This window comes from Odocoileus virginianus, chromosome 7 (genome assembly GCF_023699985.2).
Source record: "Odocoileus virginianus isolate 20LAN1187 ecotype Illinois chromosome 7, Ovbor_1.2, whole genome shotgun sequence".
Lineage (NCBI taxonomy): Eukaryota > Metazoa > Chordata > Mammalia > Artiodactyla > Cervidae > Odocoileus > Odocoileus virginianus.
Genome location: NC_069680.1, coordinates 60,233,784 through 60,255,793, shown reverse-complemented (window position 1 = coordinate 60,255,793; position 22,010 = coordinate 60,233,784). Strand labels below are relative to the sequence as shown.

Sequence of the window (22,010 nt, the reverse complement as noted above, 5' to 3'; positions counted from 1 at the left end):
TCCTCTGTCGTCCCCTTCTCCTCTGGCCCTCAATCTTTCCGAGCATCAGGGTCTTTTCAAATGAGTCAGATCTTGGCATCAGGTAGCCAAAATATTGGAGTTTCAGCTTCAACATCAGTCCTTCCAATGAAGATTCAGGACTGATCTCCTTTAGGATGGACTTGTTGGATCTCCTTGCAGTCCGAGGGACTCTCAAGAGTCTTTTCCAACACCACAGTTCAAAAGCGTGAATTCTTGGGCGCTCAGCTTTCTTTATAGTTCAACTCTCGCATCCATACGTGACCACTGGAAAAACCATAGCCTTGACTAGATGGACCTTTGTTGGCAAAGTAACATCTCTACTTTTTTATACGGTTTTCTCTATACCAGCCTCCTGAATGAGAGTCTCCTCCCACCGAGGGCCTTTGGTTTGAGTTCCTCACGCCATCCCCTGTGCTGTTCCACTAAACTGCGCTCTGTCAGGGCAGACTGCCCCAGTCACATTGCAGCTCTACTGTTCAGCCCCTGTTTCTACAATGATGCCTGGACGAGGAAATGACAACCCACTCCAGTATTCTTGCCTGGAGAATCCCATGGGCAGAGCACCCTGGCAGGTTACAGTCCACGAGGTTACAAAGAGTCGGACACCACTGGGCGACTAACACACAGTCTACAATGATGAAATGAGAATGGACTTAATACTACCTTCTTCATCAGCTATTTAAAGTCTCAAGCAGAGGGAGGTGGGAGGGGGGTTCAGGACGGGGAACACATGTAAATCCATGGCTGATTCATGTCAATGTATGGCAAAACCACTACAATATTGTAAAGTAATTAGCCTCCAACTAATAAAAATAATTGGGGGGAAAAAAGTCTTAAGCATATAGGTGTGCCACATAAAGGGTAAGCTATTATTGTATTACCTTTGGGTTTGTTTTTTTTTTGGCCATACCGTGAGGCATGTGGAATCTTAGTTCCCTGACCAGGATTTGTACCCATGCCTCCTGCAATGGAAGTGCAGAGTCTTAACCACTGAACCACCAGGGAAGTCCCCATGTTACCTATTTTAGGACTATCTTCTGACCATGGTAGGAGAGAGGGTGGTGTGGTGTACTCTGATGTGATATAATGTTGTGGAAAGACCATGGGCTTTTGGAGTTGGGTTTCTTGGTTCAAATCCCAGCTCTCTGTTCATGGGCCTGGGTGACTTGAACCTCAGATCCCCCTATTATAGTACATGTTCCATAATGTTCTAAGGCAAGGACAATTCTGGAACACTTAGCTGCAGCTTGCAGCCTCTCCTCTTTGACAGGAGCACTGGCCAAAGGTCTTTGTTCAGTAGACTCATAGAGTCACAGAATGTCCAGCCTGGTTGAGACTCCCCAGATCCCATGGTCTAAATCCTCATTTACAGAAGAGAAAACAAGGCCCCTGGAGAAGTCTTTTCCTGGAGACCCCACAGCTAATAGCAGGGGGGCTGGGACAAGAATGTGGGCCTCCTGAGCCCAGCCCAGCTGCTTCTACACCAGGGGTCACCTGTGCCTTTGTCAGAGTCAGAAACATGAACAAGCAAGAGAGAAGGATGAAGAGACAGTGGCTCTATCTTGAAATCCTCCAATCTGATGAGAAGCAGGAGGCCCCCGGGGCAAAATAACGTTCCCCATGTGAGTAAACTTGAAGCCCCGCACAGGCACAGACCAGGCAGCACTTAGTGAGTGTGAGATGCTTTCATTGTCACCTTCATCACCATCCATCAGGGCCAGGAAACAACAGCTGGGGGAAGCCCAGTCTCTCTAAGCCAGGGTGATTCTCACACTCAAGTTGGAGAGCTTGTTAAAACACAGATGGGGCTTCCCTGTGTGGCTCAGTGGTAAAGAATCCACCTACCAACGCAGGAGACATAGGTTTGATCCCATATCTGGGAAGATCGTGCCCCACACATGTTGAACCCATGCCCTAGAGCCTGGGAACCACAACTGCGGAGCCTGCGCACCACAGTTACTGAAGCCTGTGTGCCCTCGAGCCTGTGCTCTGCCTCGAGAGAAGCCACCTCAATGGGGAGCTGACTGCTGCAAGGGGAGAGTAGCCCCCGCTTGCCGCAACTATAGTGAAGACCCAGCACAACCAAAAATAAATGAAATTTAAAAACCGCCAGCAGGTGATCAGTGATAACAATAATAATAGTAAATAAACATCTTAAAACACACACACAGGTGGCTGGGCCCTGCCCCGAGAGCTTCTGATTCTGTAAGTCTGGAATGGGCACTGAGAATGTGTATTCACAATGGATTCTGGGGAGATGCTGTGGTCCAGGGGCCCTGCTTTGAGAACCACTGCCTTGAGAACCACTGCATTGGACTAGTCCTAGCTACTGAGAGTGGTCTTGGACCTGCCTGGTAGAAATACAGGATCTCAGGTCCCGACACAGACCTCACCATCAGAAGCCTTATCCTAATAGGAACCCTGGATAATCTGTTAGTAGTAAAGTTTGAGAGGTAATGGTGTAGTGCAGCATTCTCTACCCTGGCTGTGTGTTAGGATCACCAGGGGAGCTTGAGAACCCCTGATCCCCAAGCGCCAGCTCACAGTTTAAGTTGAAATCTCTGCGAATGAGACTAAGGGATCGAGAGTCTCTAAAGCTCCCCAGGTGACTGGCTCGGTGTGTCACCAAGTCTGACAACCACCAGCTAGATTTCACAGTGGCAGCCGTGAGGAGTCTCAGAGTTGATCAACTCCAACCTCGGCATTTACCTGAGACGCACACCAAGGGCATAAGACCCAAAGGGCCTTGCGTGAGGTCCCAGAGCCAACTTACTGACACATCCAGGCACTGGATAATTCTTTCACCAGCTCTTTCAACTCTAAGCCTCCTTAATATAGCTCCATGGTAACTGTAATATACCAGTGTCCATAGCAATCCATTGTCAATCTTGTAAGATCTGTCTGCTCATTGGAACTCAAAATCTCTTGTTTTATTTCAGAGCAGCTGACCATCTTAAGTGACACATCCTAGGGAGGCTGTGTACATAGCGATGCACTAGCTCAGGGCCAGCTATGTCACTTACTAACCAAGGCCACAGGCGTGTGTCTCAGATTCTTCTTCTGAAAACAGAGATGGTGATAACAGTTCCCATCTCATGGAGCTGTTGTGAGGACTGAGTTAATATGGGACATGGGGCCGGGGAAGGGGAGAGTGGGAAGATTGGGAGATTGGGACTGACATGTATACCCTACCATGTGTGAAACAGCTAGTGGGGAGCTGCTCTATAGCACAGGGTGCTCATCATCAGTGCTCTGTGATGACCTAGATGGATAGGATGGGGCTGGGGAGGGAGGTCCAAGAGGCAGGGGATACATGTATACATATAGCTGATTCAAATCAGCTATTGTACCGCAGAGACTAGCAACTTTATAAAACAATTGTACTCCAATAAAAATAATAATAAAAAGTTAGATGAAATACTGAAAAAAAATGAGTAGATAGAAACAACAACCCTCTCCCCTAAATAGTTAATATAATACCACTTAACCATAAAAGAGGATGAAATTTTGCCATTTGCAACATGGATGGTCTTGGAGACTATTATGCTTTGTGAAATAAGTCAGAGAAACACATGCTTTTGTATGATATTGCTTATATGTGGAATCTGAAAAGAATCAATAAAATAAACTAATGAATGTATGGGCTTCCCTAATAGCTCAGTTGGTAGAGAATCCGCCTGCAATGCAGGACACCCCAGTTCAATTCCTGTATTGGGAAGATCCGCTGGAGAAAGGATAGGCTACCCACTCCAGTATTCTTGGGCTTCCCTTATAGATCAGAGGGTAAAGAATCCACCTGCAATGAGGGAGACCTGGGTTTGATCCCTGGGTTGGGAAGATCCCCTGGAGAAGGGAAAGGTTACCCACTCCAGTATTCTGGCCTGGAGAATTCCATGGACTGTATAGTCCCGGGTCGCAGAGTCAGATATGACTGAGCGACTTTCACTTTCTTTTTTTCAATGAATATAACACCACCAAATAAACCAGACACACAGATACAGAGAACAAACTAGTGGTTACCAGTGGAGAATGGGAAGCTGGGAAGGAAAAGATAGGGGTAGTGAATTAAGAGGTACAAACTACTATGGATGAAATAAATAAGCTACAAGGATATATTGTATAGCACAGGGAATATAGCCAGTACTTTATAAATATAGATAGAATATAACCTTTAAAAATTGTGAATCTCTATGTTATACACTTGAAACATAAAATATTGTACATCAACTAAAACTCAATAAAAAATACAAAAATTTAAAGGTAGTATGACAATGCTAAGTGGCTTGCATGTAGAAAGCCCTTTATGAATGTTAATTATTGTTTAATTAACTGGGTGACCTTGAATAAATCATGCAACCTTGAACAATCCAGTCTTTAACTTCTCTGTAACTCAGTTTCTTCCTCTGTTAAAGGGGGTAAGTATAGAACTGACCTTACAGAGTACTTGTGAGTAGATGAGATTGTAGGTCGGAGGCCCTGGGAAGTTTTGGACATACATCTGGTGTCAGTGAGTGGTGGCTATGGTCATGTATTACAGACGGAAAGCCTGCACAGGAGTCAGTTCTGGCCTTGGCAGGGTCTGAGCTGGACCAGTCTCGACTCTGAAGGGAGCATTGAAAACCGTGGGATTGAGGTTTCTAGCTGCTTTGCCTGGAAGAAAGCTTATCATGTCCTTCATCCTCATGTATATAAAGCATTGTCACTTGGGGGCAGATAGCCATATGTAATCCAAGAAGGCAGAAGGACCGCTGGGTAGTGGCAGGGTAACAGTTACCATATGGTTCATGAAAGAAGTCTCTAACAGTTAAAACTATTCTGTGAAAGGGAGGTGAGTGTCCCGTCATCAGAGGCATTCAAGAAGAACTCTGTGCCTCTTGTGGAGACAGTAAGAGAATTTCAGGTCTGAGGTGGGAGGCTGTGTTACTCAGTATTCCCCAAGTTTGCTTATTGGTAACTGTCACCTAGGAATACTTGTTAAAAAACAAATTCCTTGCTGCCATTCTAGACCCACTGAGACAGAATCTCAAGGGTAGGTTCCTAGGACCCACCTCTCCAAGTGGGAAGTTTGGAAAACATGGGTTAAATGACTTTCCACCTTCTAATCCTGGAAAAAAGATTCTATGAAAAAAAGACTTTGTGAAAAGAGGTATTTTGTGAAAAAAGATACCCTGGGTGGGACTGGTCACACTGGTGGCAGTGTTCCTTCTACAGTCTGGGGAGTCTTGTTTGTTGATGGGGCTGAGGAGCCCATGCACCTGCCGGCCTGAGTCCCTGACACTTCCTTCTCAGGCCCTGTGACTTGGTTACCCTCCCTGCTCCCGCCACAGGGTTCTGTCACCAGGCCCACCTCTCAGCAGGGACTGAGCTGGGTCAGTTCTGAGTTTCTAAGGAACAATACAAGCTTGACTCAGCCCTCCTGATTTCCCACACAGTGTTCTGTGTACTGCTGGGATTTTGTTTGTTTTGCCCACCGGTTACTTTTCACCAGGCATTCATTAGAATTTACAGGATAACCTTTAATGAAGGACCCACGCATTTTGAATTAAAAAGGTTCTTTATTAACATAAAACGCTATCCTAATTAGAGATTTGGAGACCTGCAGTTTGACTTTCTTGCAATGATAGTTATAATTATGAGGATAATTATGCTTTGTGTTTATTACTGCCTCCTGCCTGAAGGTCTCTGCTCTCTACTATAGTTCAGGAGTCAGGGACAAAGGCACTAAGGAAAGGCACGCTTGAATCCAGCTGCCATTCAGATGTTGATGGAGGACCCCATTGTTGGTAATCACAAACCCCTGATGTTGTCTGTGGGATTGTATGCACCACTAAGGAGCCTGAAATGTTTTCGAGACTGGAATCTTCCAATCTCATGAGCTCTAGGAAGTTACAGGAGGAGGTGGGACTCAAAGGTCGAGCTCCAGAGAAATGAAGGTCTTTGCTCATGCCATGGCTCACGCTAGGTTGCCTTCCCCCCTCCTCTCTAATTCTAGTAATCTCTCATCCGTCAGCATGCAGCTGACTTTAGGGTGACCAGTTGTCATCTGGGATTAAGGAGGGGTCCACCAGGCTGTCAGGCTTTCAGTACTAAAATTGGGAACATCTTGGGCAAACTAAGACAAGTTGATCACCGTACAGGAATCTTTGCATTCTGGTTCTTTGTACTCCACATCATCTCCCTGAAATGACCCTGGACAATTCGCCTATCACCACAGACCTCATTTTCCACCTGTGAGGGTAACTTAGGGTTGTTAGGGGAATGTAGCAAGTTAATACGTAAAAGGGGCTGCTACTGTGCCTGGCATATAGTTAGTACAAGTAGCTCCACTTGTTTACTTTTGGTTGAATGAGACCTTTGAGATCGCCTGGCCTCCATCTGGTTCAGGAGTCCTCTCGGTGGTAACCCTGCCTGATCTCCCCGTGATGTTGCATTCACTTCCTCACCTGGAGCCTTTTCCTTATGACTGCTGAACTAGCCTCCATCCTGTCAACTCTGAGCACTCATAGAGAATGGGACTCTTGGTGACCTCCTGGGCCACCTGGAGGATGACTCGCCTGTCTCCAGCCTGGGTCTTCTTTTCCCTGGTCCTCCTCCCTTAGTGCGACTTGGCCCCAGCTATATCCTGGCTGTATTTTCTGGATGTCATGCTATGTGCCCCTGGGAACGTTGAATTTGACTCAACCCAGGGGCTTGTCTCTACCTCACACAGGCATAATAGGTATAAAGGGTGCCTGGAGGTATAAAGACCTGGAGAAGTTCCTAAGGACAGAAGGCTCATAAAGAAGGCTGCGAGGCCTCTATCCCTGGATTGTGGGTGCTAAACTGGAAAGGCCTACAGGAGTTTGTAGCCAAGGCCCTGGTTTCCCCCTGAGCTGCTCAGCAGGGACTCCCCTTTCTCTGGCCTAGATGCAGACACCTGGGCACACTCTTGACTCAGCAGCGCAGGATAGCAAAATGGTTAGTACCCCTGGTTGCCTGATCAAGCTGCATCGAAATCTTACACTACTTTTAGCTGAATGACCTTGGGCAAGTCACTTGTAGTTTCCTCATGTGCACAGAGAGGATAGGTCTGCCAGCCTAGCTTATATGAAATAGTGAGTGCTGCTATTTATGGTTAATATCTCCACCCCCAGGGAATGGACATGAGATGTTTTGCACCTTCTGTACAGATGGCAAGGTGACCCGGCAGGGCTGCGACATGCTCCCACATGTCTGGGTACCTGGATCTCCATAGTCTTGTCCCAGTGACCATGGAGAGCTGTGCCGGAGATCACAGGCCTCTCCTCCCCACAGGGGAGGAGACTTCACGGGCCGTGTTAGTGGCTGGTGACATGGCCTGGAGGGGGTGTTTGCATCACATTCCAGCAGGGCTCTTTGCAGGTATCCTTGGGGGCCTTTACCATCAAAGGCAACTAGACTGTTCTGAGCAGGAGCATCGTGGTGCACCCTCCTACTTGTGCACCAAAGGATGGAGGGAAACAGACAAGAGTCCCCAAGAAGAAATAATCATAGGGAAGCCACAGGGCACACAGAATGGTGCCTGGCACACAGCCGGGCCTGGATAGCTATTTGCAGAGGATAAATGAAAGCAGCAGGTGTGGCTGCATCCCGGCCCTCAGCACCCCTCAGGTGCTGGGCCATGTGCTTCTGTGACTATTCGTGAGCAAGAGAAGCTGTGGAGGCCGCGTGTTGCTTGCACTGGGGAGTGGGAGAGTGGGGTGGTGTGCGGGGGGACGGCATGTGGACAGCCCAGGTGGGAGGAACGAGGCTGTGGGTTGTGTGTTTCATCTTCTTGAGCAGACAGCTGCTTTGAGCATTCTTGGGAATAGGTTGAGTGGCTTTGTGGCTTTTCTGCCTTCATCGAGAACACATTCTGTCCCCACTTAGGAGAGCAGGGTGCTGTGTATGTTTCTTTGAGTAGTACTTGAGTCCTGAAAGCTCTATCTCATAACTTCTACTTCAGTCCAGGACAGAGAGCTACTGTCTTTTTTTCATGGGTCTGCCTTCTCTGTTTTTCGTATTAAAGAGCTGGCTGACTTCAGTTTATCCTTGAATATGCCAGATTATTTTTTCCAAAAAAGTTATTTTTTATGATGCATTTATTTTTCAGTTTTAAAGGTAGAGTATCACTGTATCTGCTGAAAATATTTTTATGCAAATAAATAGTGGTACTTATTTTATACAAAATAAACAGCAGGACTATAAATAGTAATAAATTGCTCTAATCCTTTATAATAACTGTTTAACATTCTGCTTATTTTTTTCAGTTTTCTTTCCCAGGCATGTATACTTTCATACATAATTGAAATTATTGTGTGCATATAATTTTTATATTCTGTTTTTAAAAAAACACCTAAATGCTGTAACTTGAACTATTAAACAAGAAAAACAATGAACAGATGTAGGTTGATAATATTATTTAGGGAGCTCTACTAACACCTGGAGAGGGTCTGAGGCATGTGGAATGCCAGAACTCCAAGTAGGAAAACAGCCAGAGACCCAAGCAAGATATTCCATCAAGGAAATAAAAATGGTTAGTTAATCATAAAAGATAACCAGTCTCATTATGACAGCAAAGGAGCTAATTTTCACTGATCATATCAGCAAAGCCTTTTTGATGGTCCTCTTATTTGTTGGCCAGTGAGTGAGGTCGCTCAGTTGTGTCCGACTCTTTGCAACCCCACAGACTGTATGTAGCCCACCAGGCTCCTCCATCTATGGGATTTTCCAGGCAAGAGTACTGGAGTGGGTTGCCATTGGCCAGGATATATGTAAATTGATGTAAATATTCTGGAAAGCAGTTTGACAGCATATATCAGGGGCTATATATTTGTTTATTAATTATATTTTCTCCCTGGCGAATTGTCTATCATCTGGTGGATTAATTTTTTTAATTGAGTTATACTGAGTATTTAAAATCATCAAGATAACAACTTATTCGGTTTATAGATCCTTTCTCACAATCTGTTGCTTGTTGTTTGATAACAAACATCCAGGTTTGTTATCCTTTGTAGTTCTTTATGGCTCCTATGTTGAAAAAGTCATCCTCAGTTAAGGGGCTGTATAAATGTTAAAGTCTGTTTACTTCTGATATTTTGATTTGATTTCAAAAAATATTTAAAATGTAAAAAAAAAAGAGTTTTATTTTCTTAGGTTAAGAGTCTTTCTCCTATTTCCCACAATTGTTCATTGGCTATTCTGACATCAGTTATTAACCCTTTTCTTCCCTAATTTATTTGTGAGGCCTCATTTAGTACTTATTAGATTATGACAGAGATCAAATTGCCAACATCTGCTGGATCATCGAAAAAGCAAGAGAGTTCCAGGAAAACATCTATTTCTGCTTTATTGACTATGCCAAAGGCTTTGACTCTGTGGATCACAATAAACTCTGGAAAATTCTGAAAGAGATGGGAATACTAGACCACCTAACCTGCCTCTTGAGAAATCTGTATGCAGTTCAGGAAGCAACACTTAGAACTGGACATGGAACAACAGACTGACTCCAAATTGGGAAAGGAGTACATCAAGGCTGTATATTGTCACCCTGCTTATTTAACTTATATGCAGAGTACCTCATGAGAAACGCTGGGCTGGAGGAAGCAGAAGCTCAAATCAAAATTGCTGGGAGAAATATCAATAACCTCAGACATGCAGATGACACCACCCTTATGGCAGAAAGTGAGGAAGAACTAAAGAGCCTCTTGATGAAAGTCAAAGAGGAGAGTGGAAAAGTTGGCTTAAAGCTCAGCATTCAGAAAACTAAGATCATGGCATCTGGTCCCATCACTTCATGGCAAATAGATGGGGAAACAGTGGCTGACTTTATTTTTCTGGGCTCCAAAATCACTACAGATGGTAATTGCAGCCATGAAATTAAAAGACGCTTTTTCCTTAGAAGGAGAGTTATGACCAACCTAGACAGCATATTAAAAAGCAGAGACATTACTTTGCCAACAAAGGTCCATCTAGTCAAGGCTACGGTTTCTCCAGTAGTCAAGTATGGATGTGAGAGTTGGACTATAAAGAAATCTGAGTGCCAGAATGATGCTTTTGAACTGTGGTGTTGGAGAAGACTCTTGAGAGTCCCTGGGACTGCAAGGAGGTCCAACCAGTCCATCCTAAAGGAAATCAGTCCTGGGTGTTCATTGGAAGGACTGATGAAGCTGAAACTCAAATACTTTGGCCACCTGATGCAAAGAGCTGACTTATTGGAAAAGACCCTGATGCTGGGTAAGATTGAGGACCGGAGGAGAATGGGACGACAGAGGATGAGATGGTTGGATGGCATCACTGACTCGATGGGACATGCATTTGGGTAAACTCTGGGAGTTGGTGATGGACAGGGAGGCCTGGCGTGCTGTGATCCATGGGGTCGCAAAGAGTCGGACATGACTGAGCGACTGAACTGAACTGAACTGAATTTAGGGGCTGTATTTTCTGGACTGTAGGTTTTCTTTATATGATCTCTTTTCCTATTACCCTCTATTTTAATCCCTGCAGCCTTATAAAATTGTTTATCTCCCTACTTTCTTCTCTTTTAGAGAGTCTTTCTTGCTTATTACCTAGTTGAAATTTAAAACCATTTCATCAAGTTAAAAAAAAAAAACTTTTTGGGATTTGAGTCAGAATTGCATTAAACAATCTATAATTTAACTTCTTAAAAAAATCACCATTATTACAGTATTTTGACTTGTTGTCAATGAATGTTATATATCTTTAATGTACAAACCCATTTTTTAAAATATATTTGTGAACTTTCCCACTTTTTTTAATATTGGTCAGATGCATTTTCCATTATGATTAGCTCTATATTTTGTTTTATTATTTAAAATTTTTATTTTTCTATATTTTTGAGCTCTATATTTTATATTATATTGCTGTTTGAAATAGGATCCTTAAAACTATATTTATTGTAGGCATATAGGGATATTATTGAACTTTGCATGTTTAGTTTGATTAGCCACTTTGCTGAGATCTTTTTAATTTGTGTACCTTGTCAGACGACTGCTTTGTTGAGGTTATGCAGTCATTTCATATATACATAATCATCATTTTATCTGTTTCTGATGTTTATGCCTTCTCTTTCTTTGGCCAGAATGTCTATGACCGTATTTAGGGATACTGATGATGGAAGACATCCTTATTTTGCTCTTTGTTTTAAAGGGAAAGCTTCTGATACTTTCCTTGATGTTGTTCCTGGCAGGTCTGAGATCCATTGATTTTATCCACAGGGGCTCTTATGATTTATAACCACAACAAGAAACCTTTCTGGACCTTTGAGCATCTGTCACAAAGCAGTAGGGGGCTCATTGTTTGGAAGGTTTGCTTTTTCTAGAATCCTCAACTTGCCCCAAATTTCGAGCCTGCAGGGCTGATCCAGTCCTCAATCGCTTTTTACTGGAAGTCTGACCTCTGGGCATTCATCCCTCCCTGTAAGACTTTGCACTCTCTGCTGCAAACTCCATCTTGCTGATCTAAGAGCAGGTTCCTGACATTGGACAGCAGCCGGGCTGGAGTCACCTAGCATAGCCCTGGACCAGAAGAAACAGTAAAGACACTTTTTTTTTTTTTGACTGAGCCTCGAGGTTTGTGGGATCTTAGTTCCTTGACCAGGAGTTGAACCTGAGCCCCCTGCAGTGAAAATACAGAGTCTCAACCATTGGACCACCAGGGGAGTCTCTGAAGACACTTCTTAATGGGATGCCCTACCTCTCTGGTTCCTCGGTCTTTTGGATTTTTGCCCTTACCCCCATCTGTCCCCTTTCTTTCTTCAGACCAGCTCAGTGAGGTCACCAGTAACTCTGTCCTGCCCGCTGAGCCTGGTCCACCTCTGCTGGTAATGTTCTCTGGGGGTCTTCCTACTCTACCGGAAAAGTAGATGCAAAAGGAGGTTAATACAGTAACGGGTGAAGGGGTCTCTTTCACACCATGTAAGACTCAGGGACTGGAGCTTAGGGTTGTCAGGGAAGGCTTCGTGGAGGAGGTGACATTTGAGCTGCTGTTAGAGGCAGATAAGGGTGAAGGGCTTCAGTTTTGATTATTTCTATAGACTTTGCATTCTTGCTGCTGTTCAGAATAGGATCTGTTTCTTTCTTCTTTCCCCCTTCCCTCCTTCCCTTCCTTTCTTCCTATCTTCTCTTTAGCATACTTTAAAATATTTAAAATACGAATTAAAAATTTTTTTATTGGAGTATAGTTGATTTATAATATTGTCTTAGTTTCTGCTGTATTGCAAGGTGAGTCAGTTATGCATGAGCATATATCCACTCTTTTTTGGATTCTTTCCCCATATACGCCCTTACAGAGTACTGAGTAGAATTGCCTGTGCTATTAAGTAGGTCCTTATTAATTCTATTTTACAAATAGTAGTGTGTATATGTTAATCCCAATCTCAATTTATCCCTCTTCGTGCCCCTCACCCCATAACCATAAGTTTATTTTTCTACATCTGTGACTCTATTTCTGTTTTGTAAATAAGTTTATTTGTACCATCTTTTTAGATTCCACATATAAGTGACATCATACTCTTATATAACTGAGAAAGATTTGTTCTCTGTCTGACTTTCTTTACAGAGTAGGATCTTTAAAAGCTCTATTTTATTGTTGGCATATAGGAATGTTATTGAACTTTGTGTATTAATTTTGGAACGAGATTCAAAGGCTTAGAGGCCTGGGGAAGCCTGGCCTCTTGAGGGAAAAGACCACAGTTTGCTGAGAGATGGATCAGTGCTGTCTGAGTCAGTGAGTGCTCCTGGAGGGGGCAGTCACCAGCAATGCGGGCATCCAGAAGGACTTCTAGAAGAGGTGGGATGGGACCTGGCCTTGCAACATGGACAGGTGTGGGTAGGATGCGAAGGGGAGGGCAAAGTGGAAGGTGAGTAGGGAAGCAACATTTGTAGTAGCCCCACTATTTACCTGCTAGGCACTTGGTTAGTATATTGAGTACTTTATTAAAAGGTAATTTTATTTATTTTTGGCTGTGCTGGGTCTTCATTGCTTTAAAGGCTTTTCTCTAGTTGCGGTGAGTGGGGTCTACTCTCCAGCTGCAGTGCACAGGCCTCTTTGTGGTGCTTCTCTTGTTGCTGGGCGCGGGCTCTAGGGTACACCAGCTTCAGTAGTTGTGGCATGTGGGCTTGGTAGTTACAGCTTCCGGGCTCTCGAGTACAGTCTCGAGTTGCGGTGCACGGGCTTAGTTGCTCTGTGGCAAGTGGGATCTTCTCAGGTCAGGGATGGAACTTGTGTCTCTTGCTTTGGCAGATGAATTCTTTACCACTGAGCCACCAGGAAAGCCCCACTGAGTACTTTTTATTATATTTACTTTTCCTGACAGCTTACTAGGTAGACAATGATGCTCCCATTTTATTATTTTTTTTAATTTTTTTTTTTTTAAGTCTCCCAGTTTTCTTTTTTTTTTTTTTTAAGGCTTATTCATTTTATTTTTTTTATTTTTTATTTTTTTTAATTTTTTTTTTATTAGTTGGAGGCTAATTACTTTACATCATTACAGTAGTTTTTGTTATACATTGAAATGAATTAGCCATGGATTTACATGTATTCCCCATCCCAGTCCCCCCTCCCACTGATGCTCCCATTTTAAAGATGAGAAAACTGAGGCTCAGCAATGATAAGTGACTTAGATGAGCTGGACAGATAATTTCTGAGCCTCCATGCTTTCAGTGTCTCTCTGCTACCGTATATATGAACCAGCTTTATTGAAATATAATTCACATACCATATACTCCATCCATTTAAGGTGTACAGTTCAGTGGTTTGAGTATATTCAATGTGCAGCTATCACCACATTCAACTGTAGAACATTTGCATTACCCCTGCAAAGAAACCCCTCACCCCTCAGTACCCCCAGCCCTGGGTAACCAATAATCTACATCCTGTCTTTACATTTGCCTATTCTGGACCTTTCATGTAAATGGCCTCATCTAGCATATTGTCCTGGTGATTGGCTTCTTTCACTTACCATAGTGTTTTTAAGGCCCGTCTAATCCTCCTGCCAACCAGGAGATGCGGGTTCAACCCTGGATCAGGAATATTCCTGGAGAAGGAAATGGCAAACTTTCCCTTGCCTGGGAAATCCCATGGACAGAGGAGCCTGGTGAGCTACATTCCATGGGGTCGCAAAGAGTCAGATATGACTTAGCGACTAAACAACAACAGCATTTAGTAGTACATATTGGTATTTTATTCCTTTCTGTTGCCAAACAAAATGAATATACCACATTTTATCTATTCATCTGTGGATGGACACATGAGCTGTTTCCATTTTTTGGCTATTATGAATAATGCAGAGGATGAGATGGTTAAATAGTATCACTGACTCAATGGACATGAGTTTCAGCACACTGTTGGTGAAGGACAGGTGAGCCTAGTGTGATGCAGTCCCTGGGGTCGCAAAGAGTCAGACATGATTGAGCAACTGGACAACAACAACATGAGTAATGCTGCTGTGAATAATTGCTGGGTAATGTGCTAACTAGGTTTAACCATTCAAAGAACTACCAGACTGTTTTTCAGAGAGGCTTCCCTGCTGCCTCTTGGACAGACCTATTTTCAGAGTGACAGGACAGGGAAGAAGGTCAAACCACAAAGTCTGAGTGAATTACCTCTTTTCAAAGAAGTAGACTGTTATAAAGCACTCTGAAGCCTGCGACTTCACTGCCGAGTCTGATGATCCCAGAGGGACTTGTGGGTCCTGCAGGGCCTCAGGCACACGGCCATGTGGCCTGGTCATCGGTGTGCTGGCACAGCTCTGCCTTCTGCATTTTGGCTAGCAGGCCGTGCTATTAGAGATTGTGCTAGAATCAGCCCTAAGTTCAGGGAGCTAGATGGGGACAAGTGTGGTGAATGGTAATGAAGGCTCTTGGAGGAAGGAGGACACGGTCTTAAGCCTGGCACAGGGAAGATGGGTGGGGAAAAGGGAGGCAGTAGGAGAGACAGGGTCAGGTTCTTTGGGGTTGGAGGCAAGTCCATGGTCAGCTGTGGCTGCTCACTCTGGTCTTTGTCCTTTGACTGCAGACCTGGCCGAGTGCAAGCTGGTTTCCTTCCCCATCGGCATCTACAAGGTCCTGCGAAATGTCACCGACCAGATTCACCTCATCACGCTGGCCAACAACGAGCTCAAGTCCCTCACCAGCAAGTTCATGACCACGTTCTGTCAGCTCCGAGGTAGGCCGGGAGGGCATTCTGGCTCTCACCCTGAAGGTTCCAACCCTCTCTGGGGACTGTCACCAGGGCTGGTGCCCTAGTCAGCTAGTCTCAGGAAAGAATTCCCAAGGAGGGCCTTTAAGGGTGTCCTCCCTGCAGCCTGAATATCTCCCCTACCTCTAGCTGGCTGTCAGTCAGATTGACTCATGGTTAAGGCCGTGGGTCCTGGAGTGATTCTTTTGTTTTGAATAGACCAGCAGGGTATCTGGGGTCTGGCAGCTCTGGAGTAGTCTTTTCTCAGTAGACTTGTTAACGAGCCCCCTTCTGCACCCCACCAATCTAGCGCCGTTTTCAGCTCAGGAGTGACATGTCAGGGATGTTGTTTTCTCTGCTGTGCCAGTGCAGAGCAAGCGGACTCGGGTGCTTGGCAGAGAGACGGGCAGGAGGCTGACAGGTGGGCGTTGGAGGTGCGTATGAAGTTTCTCCTCCGGATGGAGGAGCAGGATGCAGTGGCCACTGCGTGTCCACTCCCCGCTCCTTTATCCTTCTGCGAGTCCCTCATCCTTCCACAGGAGTTCACTGCTGCTCAGCCCAGTGACTGTGGGGTGGAGCTGAAGCCTGGGTGCTTGGTGTGTGTTTATGAAATGGTGGGGTGGGAGGGGGAGTTGGGGAGGGCACAGGAGAGGTAATTCCTGCCTTCTGGAATTCTCTGTCTGATAAGGGCATGAAAGGGGTCTTAGAGTCTGTTTAGAGAAACCAGTATGTAAAATGCTGCTGATGGAATCTGAGGGACCTGAACAGCCTATTTCCTGCAGCTTCCCAGAGGAGATGGGGACTCTGGCGGAGCCCAGAGAGGAGAGGAAAGCATGAATTGGCAAACCTGGGCCAGGGATAGGAAGCTTCTTGGACAGTGGCTCGGGAGAAAGCTACAGGTGGGACCTAGACTGGGTGCAGACACAAGGGCCTGGAGGAGGGATTGATCTGTGTGGTCGTTTCTGACTGAAGCTCACAAAGCTCTTTGCATTTGTGCCTAAAATGTTAAAAGTGCTTATGATGGAGGGTGAGTCAAGGAATCCCAGGGCAAGACATCCCAGGAGCATCTGTGAATGGTTTTCACCAGGACCATTTTACCATCCTTCCTTTTCTGGTGCCTGCTTCTTTACACAGGTGAGATGGGTCCTCCCAGCCAGTGGGGCTCTTGGACCAGCAGCTCTCAGCCTGAAATTAGAATCAATTTGCCGTGGCTTTACCCCAAGACCCATTGAATCAGAATGTCTGGGTGTGGGTCTGGGTGTAGACATCTGTTAAAATCTAAATCAATCGTTCTAAAGTGCTGGCAGCCAAAATTGAGACCATAGTTTAGGAGTTATAAATGCAAATGCTGAAGAGACTAGCATGTAAGTTATGAGTGACTCAGATTGGTAATGATAAGGAGTGGTGGGGGCTGTGGCAACTGGTACCTGCCCTGCTCAGCTTCTGCCAGACATGCCATGGAATTGTTCTTATTTTCCCATCTTCTATTTTTTGGCCACATCGTGCAGCATGTGGGAACTTAGCTCCCCAACTGAGGATCAAACCTGTGCCCCCTGCCGTGAAAGTGTGGAGTCTTAACCACTGAATCATCAGGAAAGTCCCTGGGATTGTTCTGATTATTTTATTCAATTGAAGCTAGAAAGGTGGATCTTTATGTGAAATTTATCCATTTTTACTTTTAATGTGGAAGCCAATAAAACACATTTTGCAAGTTAGACTTAGCCTGTGGGCCACCACTTGAGAGAATCTCCCATAAAATATTAGAGCTGTTTCTGCCATCTCATCTCACAGTGGAAAAGGAAGGTCAGGGAAAGAAGTGATGTGGCCAGGGTCTTCTAGCAGGACACTCATGTCACCCACTTTGCAGCTGGGATTGCCTTTCCAGACCACCTGCATTGGTTAACACAAGGACTTGACATTTGGCAGCACCTTGTGGAATGAGTGAGCAGGCCCCTTCCAGGGGACACAGTAGAAAATTGCCAGAGAAATACATTTAGGGTCCCTATATTTATGCCTCAGCCATGAAAATATACTTACCATGATACCCTTCCATCAGTCAGTCATGAAAATATACTTATCATGACACCTTCCATCAGAGATCTGCAGAAGGATGCTGTTTGCCCTCCCACCTGTGCCCTGGTACTCCTGCCTCCCCTATACCACCTTGGATTACAAAGAGAAGGCCCTGGTGTGCCCAGTGATTGGATTTCACAGAGGCAGCAGTGGACCCAGGGAGGGTGACCAGGAATAGAGAGGCTGGAGTAGAGAGACTCACCTGGCTCCCACAGTGATGGCTCTGGGTCCCAACCTTTATTCTGGTTTCTGTATCAGATAGAAAAACCTTTTCCTTTCAAGTATGACGAGGAGGCTTGAATAGGCTTTGCTGAGCTCCTTACCGCCTGCTAGCATCCTCTTGTGGGTCCTTGACAGAGAAAGTTGGCTGCCTCAGTGTTGGGGAGAGAGCGGCCTGCTTACTCCCTACCTGTGCTTGGCAAGTGGTCTCCTGTGGGTACCCTGGACACTTTCGTTTGCTGGAGTCATGGCCCGTTTGAAGTTGGATGGTCTTTTTTTTTTCACTTTACTTTTTTATTTTTTAGCCACATCATGCAGCATGCAGGATCTTAGTTCCCCAATCAGGGATCCAGCTTGTGCCCTCTCTCTGCCCTCTGCAGTGGAAGTGCTAGTTCCTAACCACTGGGCAACTAGGGTCGTCTTTAATGGTTATATCCCCTTGACATCTTTCACCGAACTTATAGTGGGAAAAAGCAAGATCTGAGATGGACAATGGCACAGACTGTACCTGTCCAAAGGGCAAGTAGGCTCTGCCGAGAGTGGGTCCCTATGTCTACCTGTGGCTCCTCTGGCCCGTCTCTTCCTCCCATGTTCTCATCTCTCCATTTCCTCCCAATGCAGGTCATTCAAGTGTTTTTATTGAGTGTATCCTGAGTCTGCCAGGCCAGAGGTGTCCAAGACACACCTGCAGAAATAGACAAAGACCATCCAAATGAGAACCAACAGAGGCATTTCATTCAGAGCTTGCTCTAGCCAAGGATTCAGCCACTGTCACTTGCATTTAGCAGGGAGTCAAAGGCAGACAGAGGGATGGGAAGGCTTTATAGTGGGTGAAAGGGAGAAGGCCTTAGGTGTGCCTGAAGGCAGGCTGGGAGCCCAGGGAACCTGGAGGCAGGCGGGCCAGCTGGCTGCAGGGCGTCCTATGTGATTGCTTAGGATGTACTTCTGGCTGTCTCTGGTTGGTCCTGAATGGGATATTGGGATAAACATTAGGGAAACTCAGTAATCAAGTTCTGGCCATTTGAGGCCAACTGTTACAGAGGATGTTATTTGGCTTCCTGGATAGTTGATGGAGATGGTAGTCTGACTGCCTACAAGTCTGACTTAACAGAAGGCTAGCTTCCTGGGTGGTTGCTTTACTAACAGGATGATTTCCTGGACAGGATGCTGCAGGTTGTGGGTCGCAGACCTATTTTTATACTTGGTCTGGCCATAGTCTGTGTGTATATTCAGTCTCACAGCCTGCTTTTTAGCTCAATTCACTGGCTTCTCCTGAGCACCTGTTCTGGGCCTGGCAAGGGCATGAACAAATGACTAATAACACTGGACCCAAATTCACTGACACTTAGCATCCCCAGCTCCACCCTGAGGGTTTTACATGTGTCATCTCATTTCACTGTCATGGTGTTGCAGGAAGGGGGGGACCCCTTCCAGGGCCCGAAACTAGGCTCTTGTCTAACCCTCAGAAATGAATTGTCCGAGGAGACACATGTGCTGACAAAGCAAGAGATGTTATTGGGAAAGGGCCCCCCGGGTGGAGAGCAGGAGGGTAAGGGAACCCAGAACAGCTCTGCCCCGTGGCTGGCAGTCTCGGTCTTATGGTGATGGGACTAGTTTCCGGGTTGTCTTTAGCCAATCATTCTGACTGAGAGTCCTTCCTGGTGGTGCAGGCCTTGTTCAGCCAAGATGGATGCCAGAGAGAAGGATTCTGGGAGGTGGTCGGCTAGGTGGGGTCTCATTTTGACCTTTCCTGAACTCTTCCAGTTGGTGGTGGCTTATTAGTTCCGTGTTCCTTACCAGGACCTCCTGTTGTAAAAACAACTCATGCATATGGTTACTATGGTGCCTGGCCAGGGTGGGTGGTTTCAGTCAGCGTGCTTCCCCTAACAATAGCAGTGACACTTGGGAAGGATAAGAAAACCAAGAGCTAGACCTGGTCCTCGAGTAGCTCACAGTCTCCCAAGGAGGCAGGTGTGTAAGCACAGAACCACATCATAATGTGAGGGGATGTTTACTCCAAGTCTGGAGCCTCTGGGAAGTCAGTATGCTTATTATCTTTGTTTTCCATGAGGAAACTGAGGCACAGAGAGCTTAAGGAAAGAGGATGGGGTCAGGACTGTGGGTCCAGATCCAGAGCTCCTTAATAAACTATTGACGGGAGTAAGTGTCTGCACAGTTTTGCAACTTGCCGCTTTTACTTGAGGATAGATTTTAGGAACTGGTTCATGTCGGTACAGTGAGACCCACATTATCCTTTTCATGGGGGTGGGACGATTAACACTTCAGTTTAGTCTGTCCCAGACTCGTCAGTTAGAAGAGTTTTCTCCCCCTTCTTTCTGTCTACCCAAGAAGTGGATGTGGCTTTCAGAAACTTCATTCCTTTCCTCTCTGTCCCCCCACAGGCAGCAACTGTCTCTGTGCAAAGCACCTTCAGTGCTGAGTATGGGCCATTTGAAGAACAATCATTGTCCCACCCAACCCGCTGACTCTGCTCTGCAGGAGGTCCCTTGCAGGCAGAACAGTAATTGCTCAGTGATGCAGGGTCCCAGCAGCCAAGGTGCTGATTGATCCTCAGTGGGCGGGTATTTTTGGAGCTGGCAATTCCTTTACCACCAGGCTGAGTAATTACTACAGGCCGGCCACATCTGTCCCTTAATGAAATCGGCAGGGTTTGTCTCTTGCCTGGAGTCAGTCTGAGGCCCATGAATCAGCCCTGACAATTGTCCAAGATAAGGATGATGCAGAAGTAATAAGAGGAGCTTCTGGGAAGGAGAGATCCATCTAGCTGACACCAGAAGCCACAGTTCAGAAGAGATAGTAAATAAGTGAATGTCAGGCCTGTCTGCTCTCAGGCGGGGGACAGTCTGGGGAGTGGGATAGAGGAAGTTCTCCCAGAGCCCCTATCTGTTCTGAGAGCCCAGGTTGTTTGACTCTGAACCCTGGCACAAGATAGCAGGAAGAAATATGTGGAGCTCCTTGAATATAGCTCCCTGGGCCAAGAGGGCATTGAGACCCTGGGCATAATTGTGAAAGTCTGATTGATTTTCCTGGAAGCCATGTATCCCAGCTGCAACCACCTTCTCTTCTTTTATCTTTTGATTCTCACCTTTAATGTTAGCTTTTAGTTTTTTTTCCCCACAAAAAGCTCCATAATCCAGTAATTAAGTCTTGTGAATCTCATATCCCTCTAACAGAAAACAGTTCCATTTATTGAGTGCTTTTACTTTTCAGAGATTATCCTTTTCATTTTCAAGTATGGGACTGAGCACGCAGTAGGTGCTTAATAAATATCCATGTTTTGCCACACATCCTGCTTTTCACAAGACTCACAACTCATTCTCACAGCCATGCTGTGAATGGGCAGGGAGGACCTTCTCATGAAGGCTGTTTAGGGAGAGGATGGGCCTAAGGACACGTGATGAGTTAGGTCAGTACTAGGTCCTCTTGGTTTTTAGCCCATCATTCATTCACCACTAAATAAGCAGAGACTTGCTGAGGATCTACTCTGAGGACAGGTGCAGCAGGAATTAGGCACGCAAAACTGGAAAAAGAAGGCCCACTTTTCTTGGGGAAGCTGGCTGGGGTTTGCATCCTAGTTTGGGGGTTGGGAGAGGAGAGTCAGATTAGCTAGGGGAGAGGTTGGGGTTCTGTGTGACCTTGGGCAAGTTATTTCATCTCTCTGTAAATTGGAGGTAACAGATTATAGCAAAATGAAAATGATGATTGTGTGTAAACCCCAGAAAACAAGTGCCTGTAGCAGAGTGCTACTCCTTAGATGTTAGCCATCATGATTCCTTTTTGTTTCAAGCCCCATATCCTGAGACGTTGGGTATCTGGCATAAGAGCTCTTGCCTGGAACCCCCTCTCCCATCCAATCCCAGCACTTCAATACTTTGTTAACCCAGCAGGAGCCTGACTCACTGGCTTGGGTTCACATTGCCTTTCTAGTGCAGATCTGGGCCCCCTTTGAAGATCAGTAATGGAAAACTTTCCCTTCCTTTCCAGTTTCAGTACAGCCCCTCTGATTACCCTAATGCAACCAAGGAGCTGAACACCAAGGGTGCAAACCCTGCTTTTCAGCCACAATTCTCTCTGTGCCTTTTGCTTTTCAATGAAGCTTCTGAGCTGGTGGGGAGGCTGCCTTTCAGGCAGACTCAGCTCCTCCTTGCAGCTGAGCATCGCCTTAGAGCCTGGAGCTGAAAAAAAGGCTGGACTTCAGAGAGCAACCTTCCCTGGGGAACAAGAAGCTGGGCGGGGGTGTGATTTTGTAGCCCCAAGTCTCAATCTTGACAGCAGTGATCTCTAGAGGAGGATACACCAAGCGATGATTTGGAAAGCTGCCTTGGCTTTATTGAGTAAAAAAGCAGGGATCAAAAGAGTACATAGTCTATGATTCCATTTTTTAAAAATATTTATTTGTGTGCACCGGATCTTAGTTGAGGCATGTGGAATCTTCAGCTGTGGCATGGGAACTCTTAGTTACAGTATGTGGGATCTAGTTC

At 45.6% G+C, this 22,010-nt stretch overlaps 1 protein-coding gene across 4 annotated transcripts in view; it reads left to right on the top strand.

The window, feature by feature from the left end:
* Window positions 1-22,010, top strand: part of LRRC20 (leucine rich repeat containing 20) — a 75,993-nt gene that overhangs the window by 26,884 nt on the left and 27,099 nt on the right. For all 4 annotated transcript variants that reach the window (XM_070470767.1, XM_020877456.2, XM_070470766.1 and 1 more), the window contains one exon: window positions 15,055-15,204. In XM_070470767.1, coding sequence (XP_070326868.1) covers window positions 15,055-15,204 — 150 coding nt within the window. The remainder of the gene's footprint in view (window positions 1-15,054; window positions 15,205-22,010) is intronic.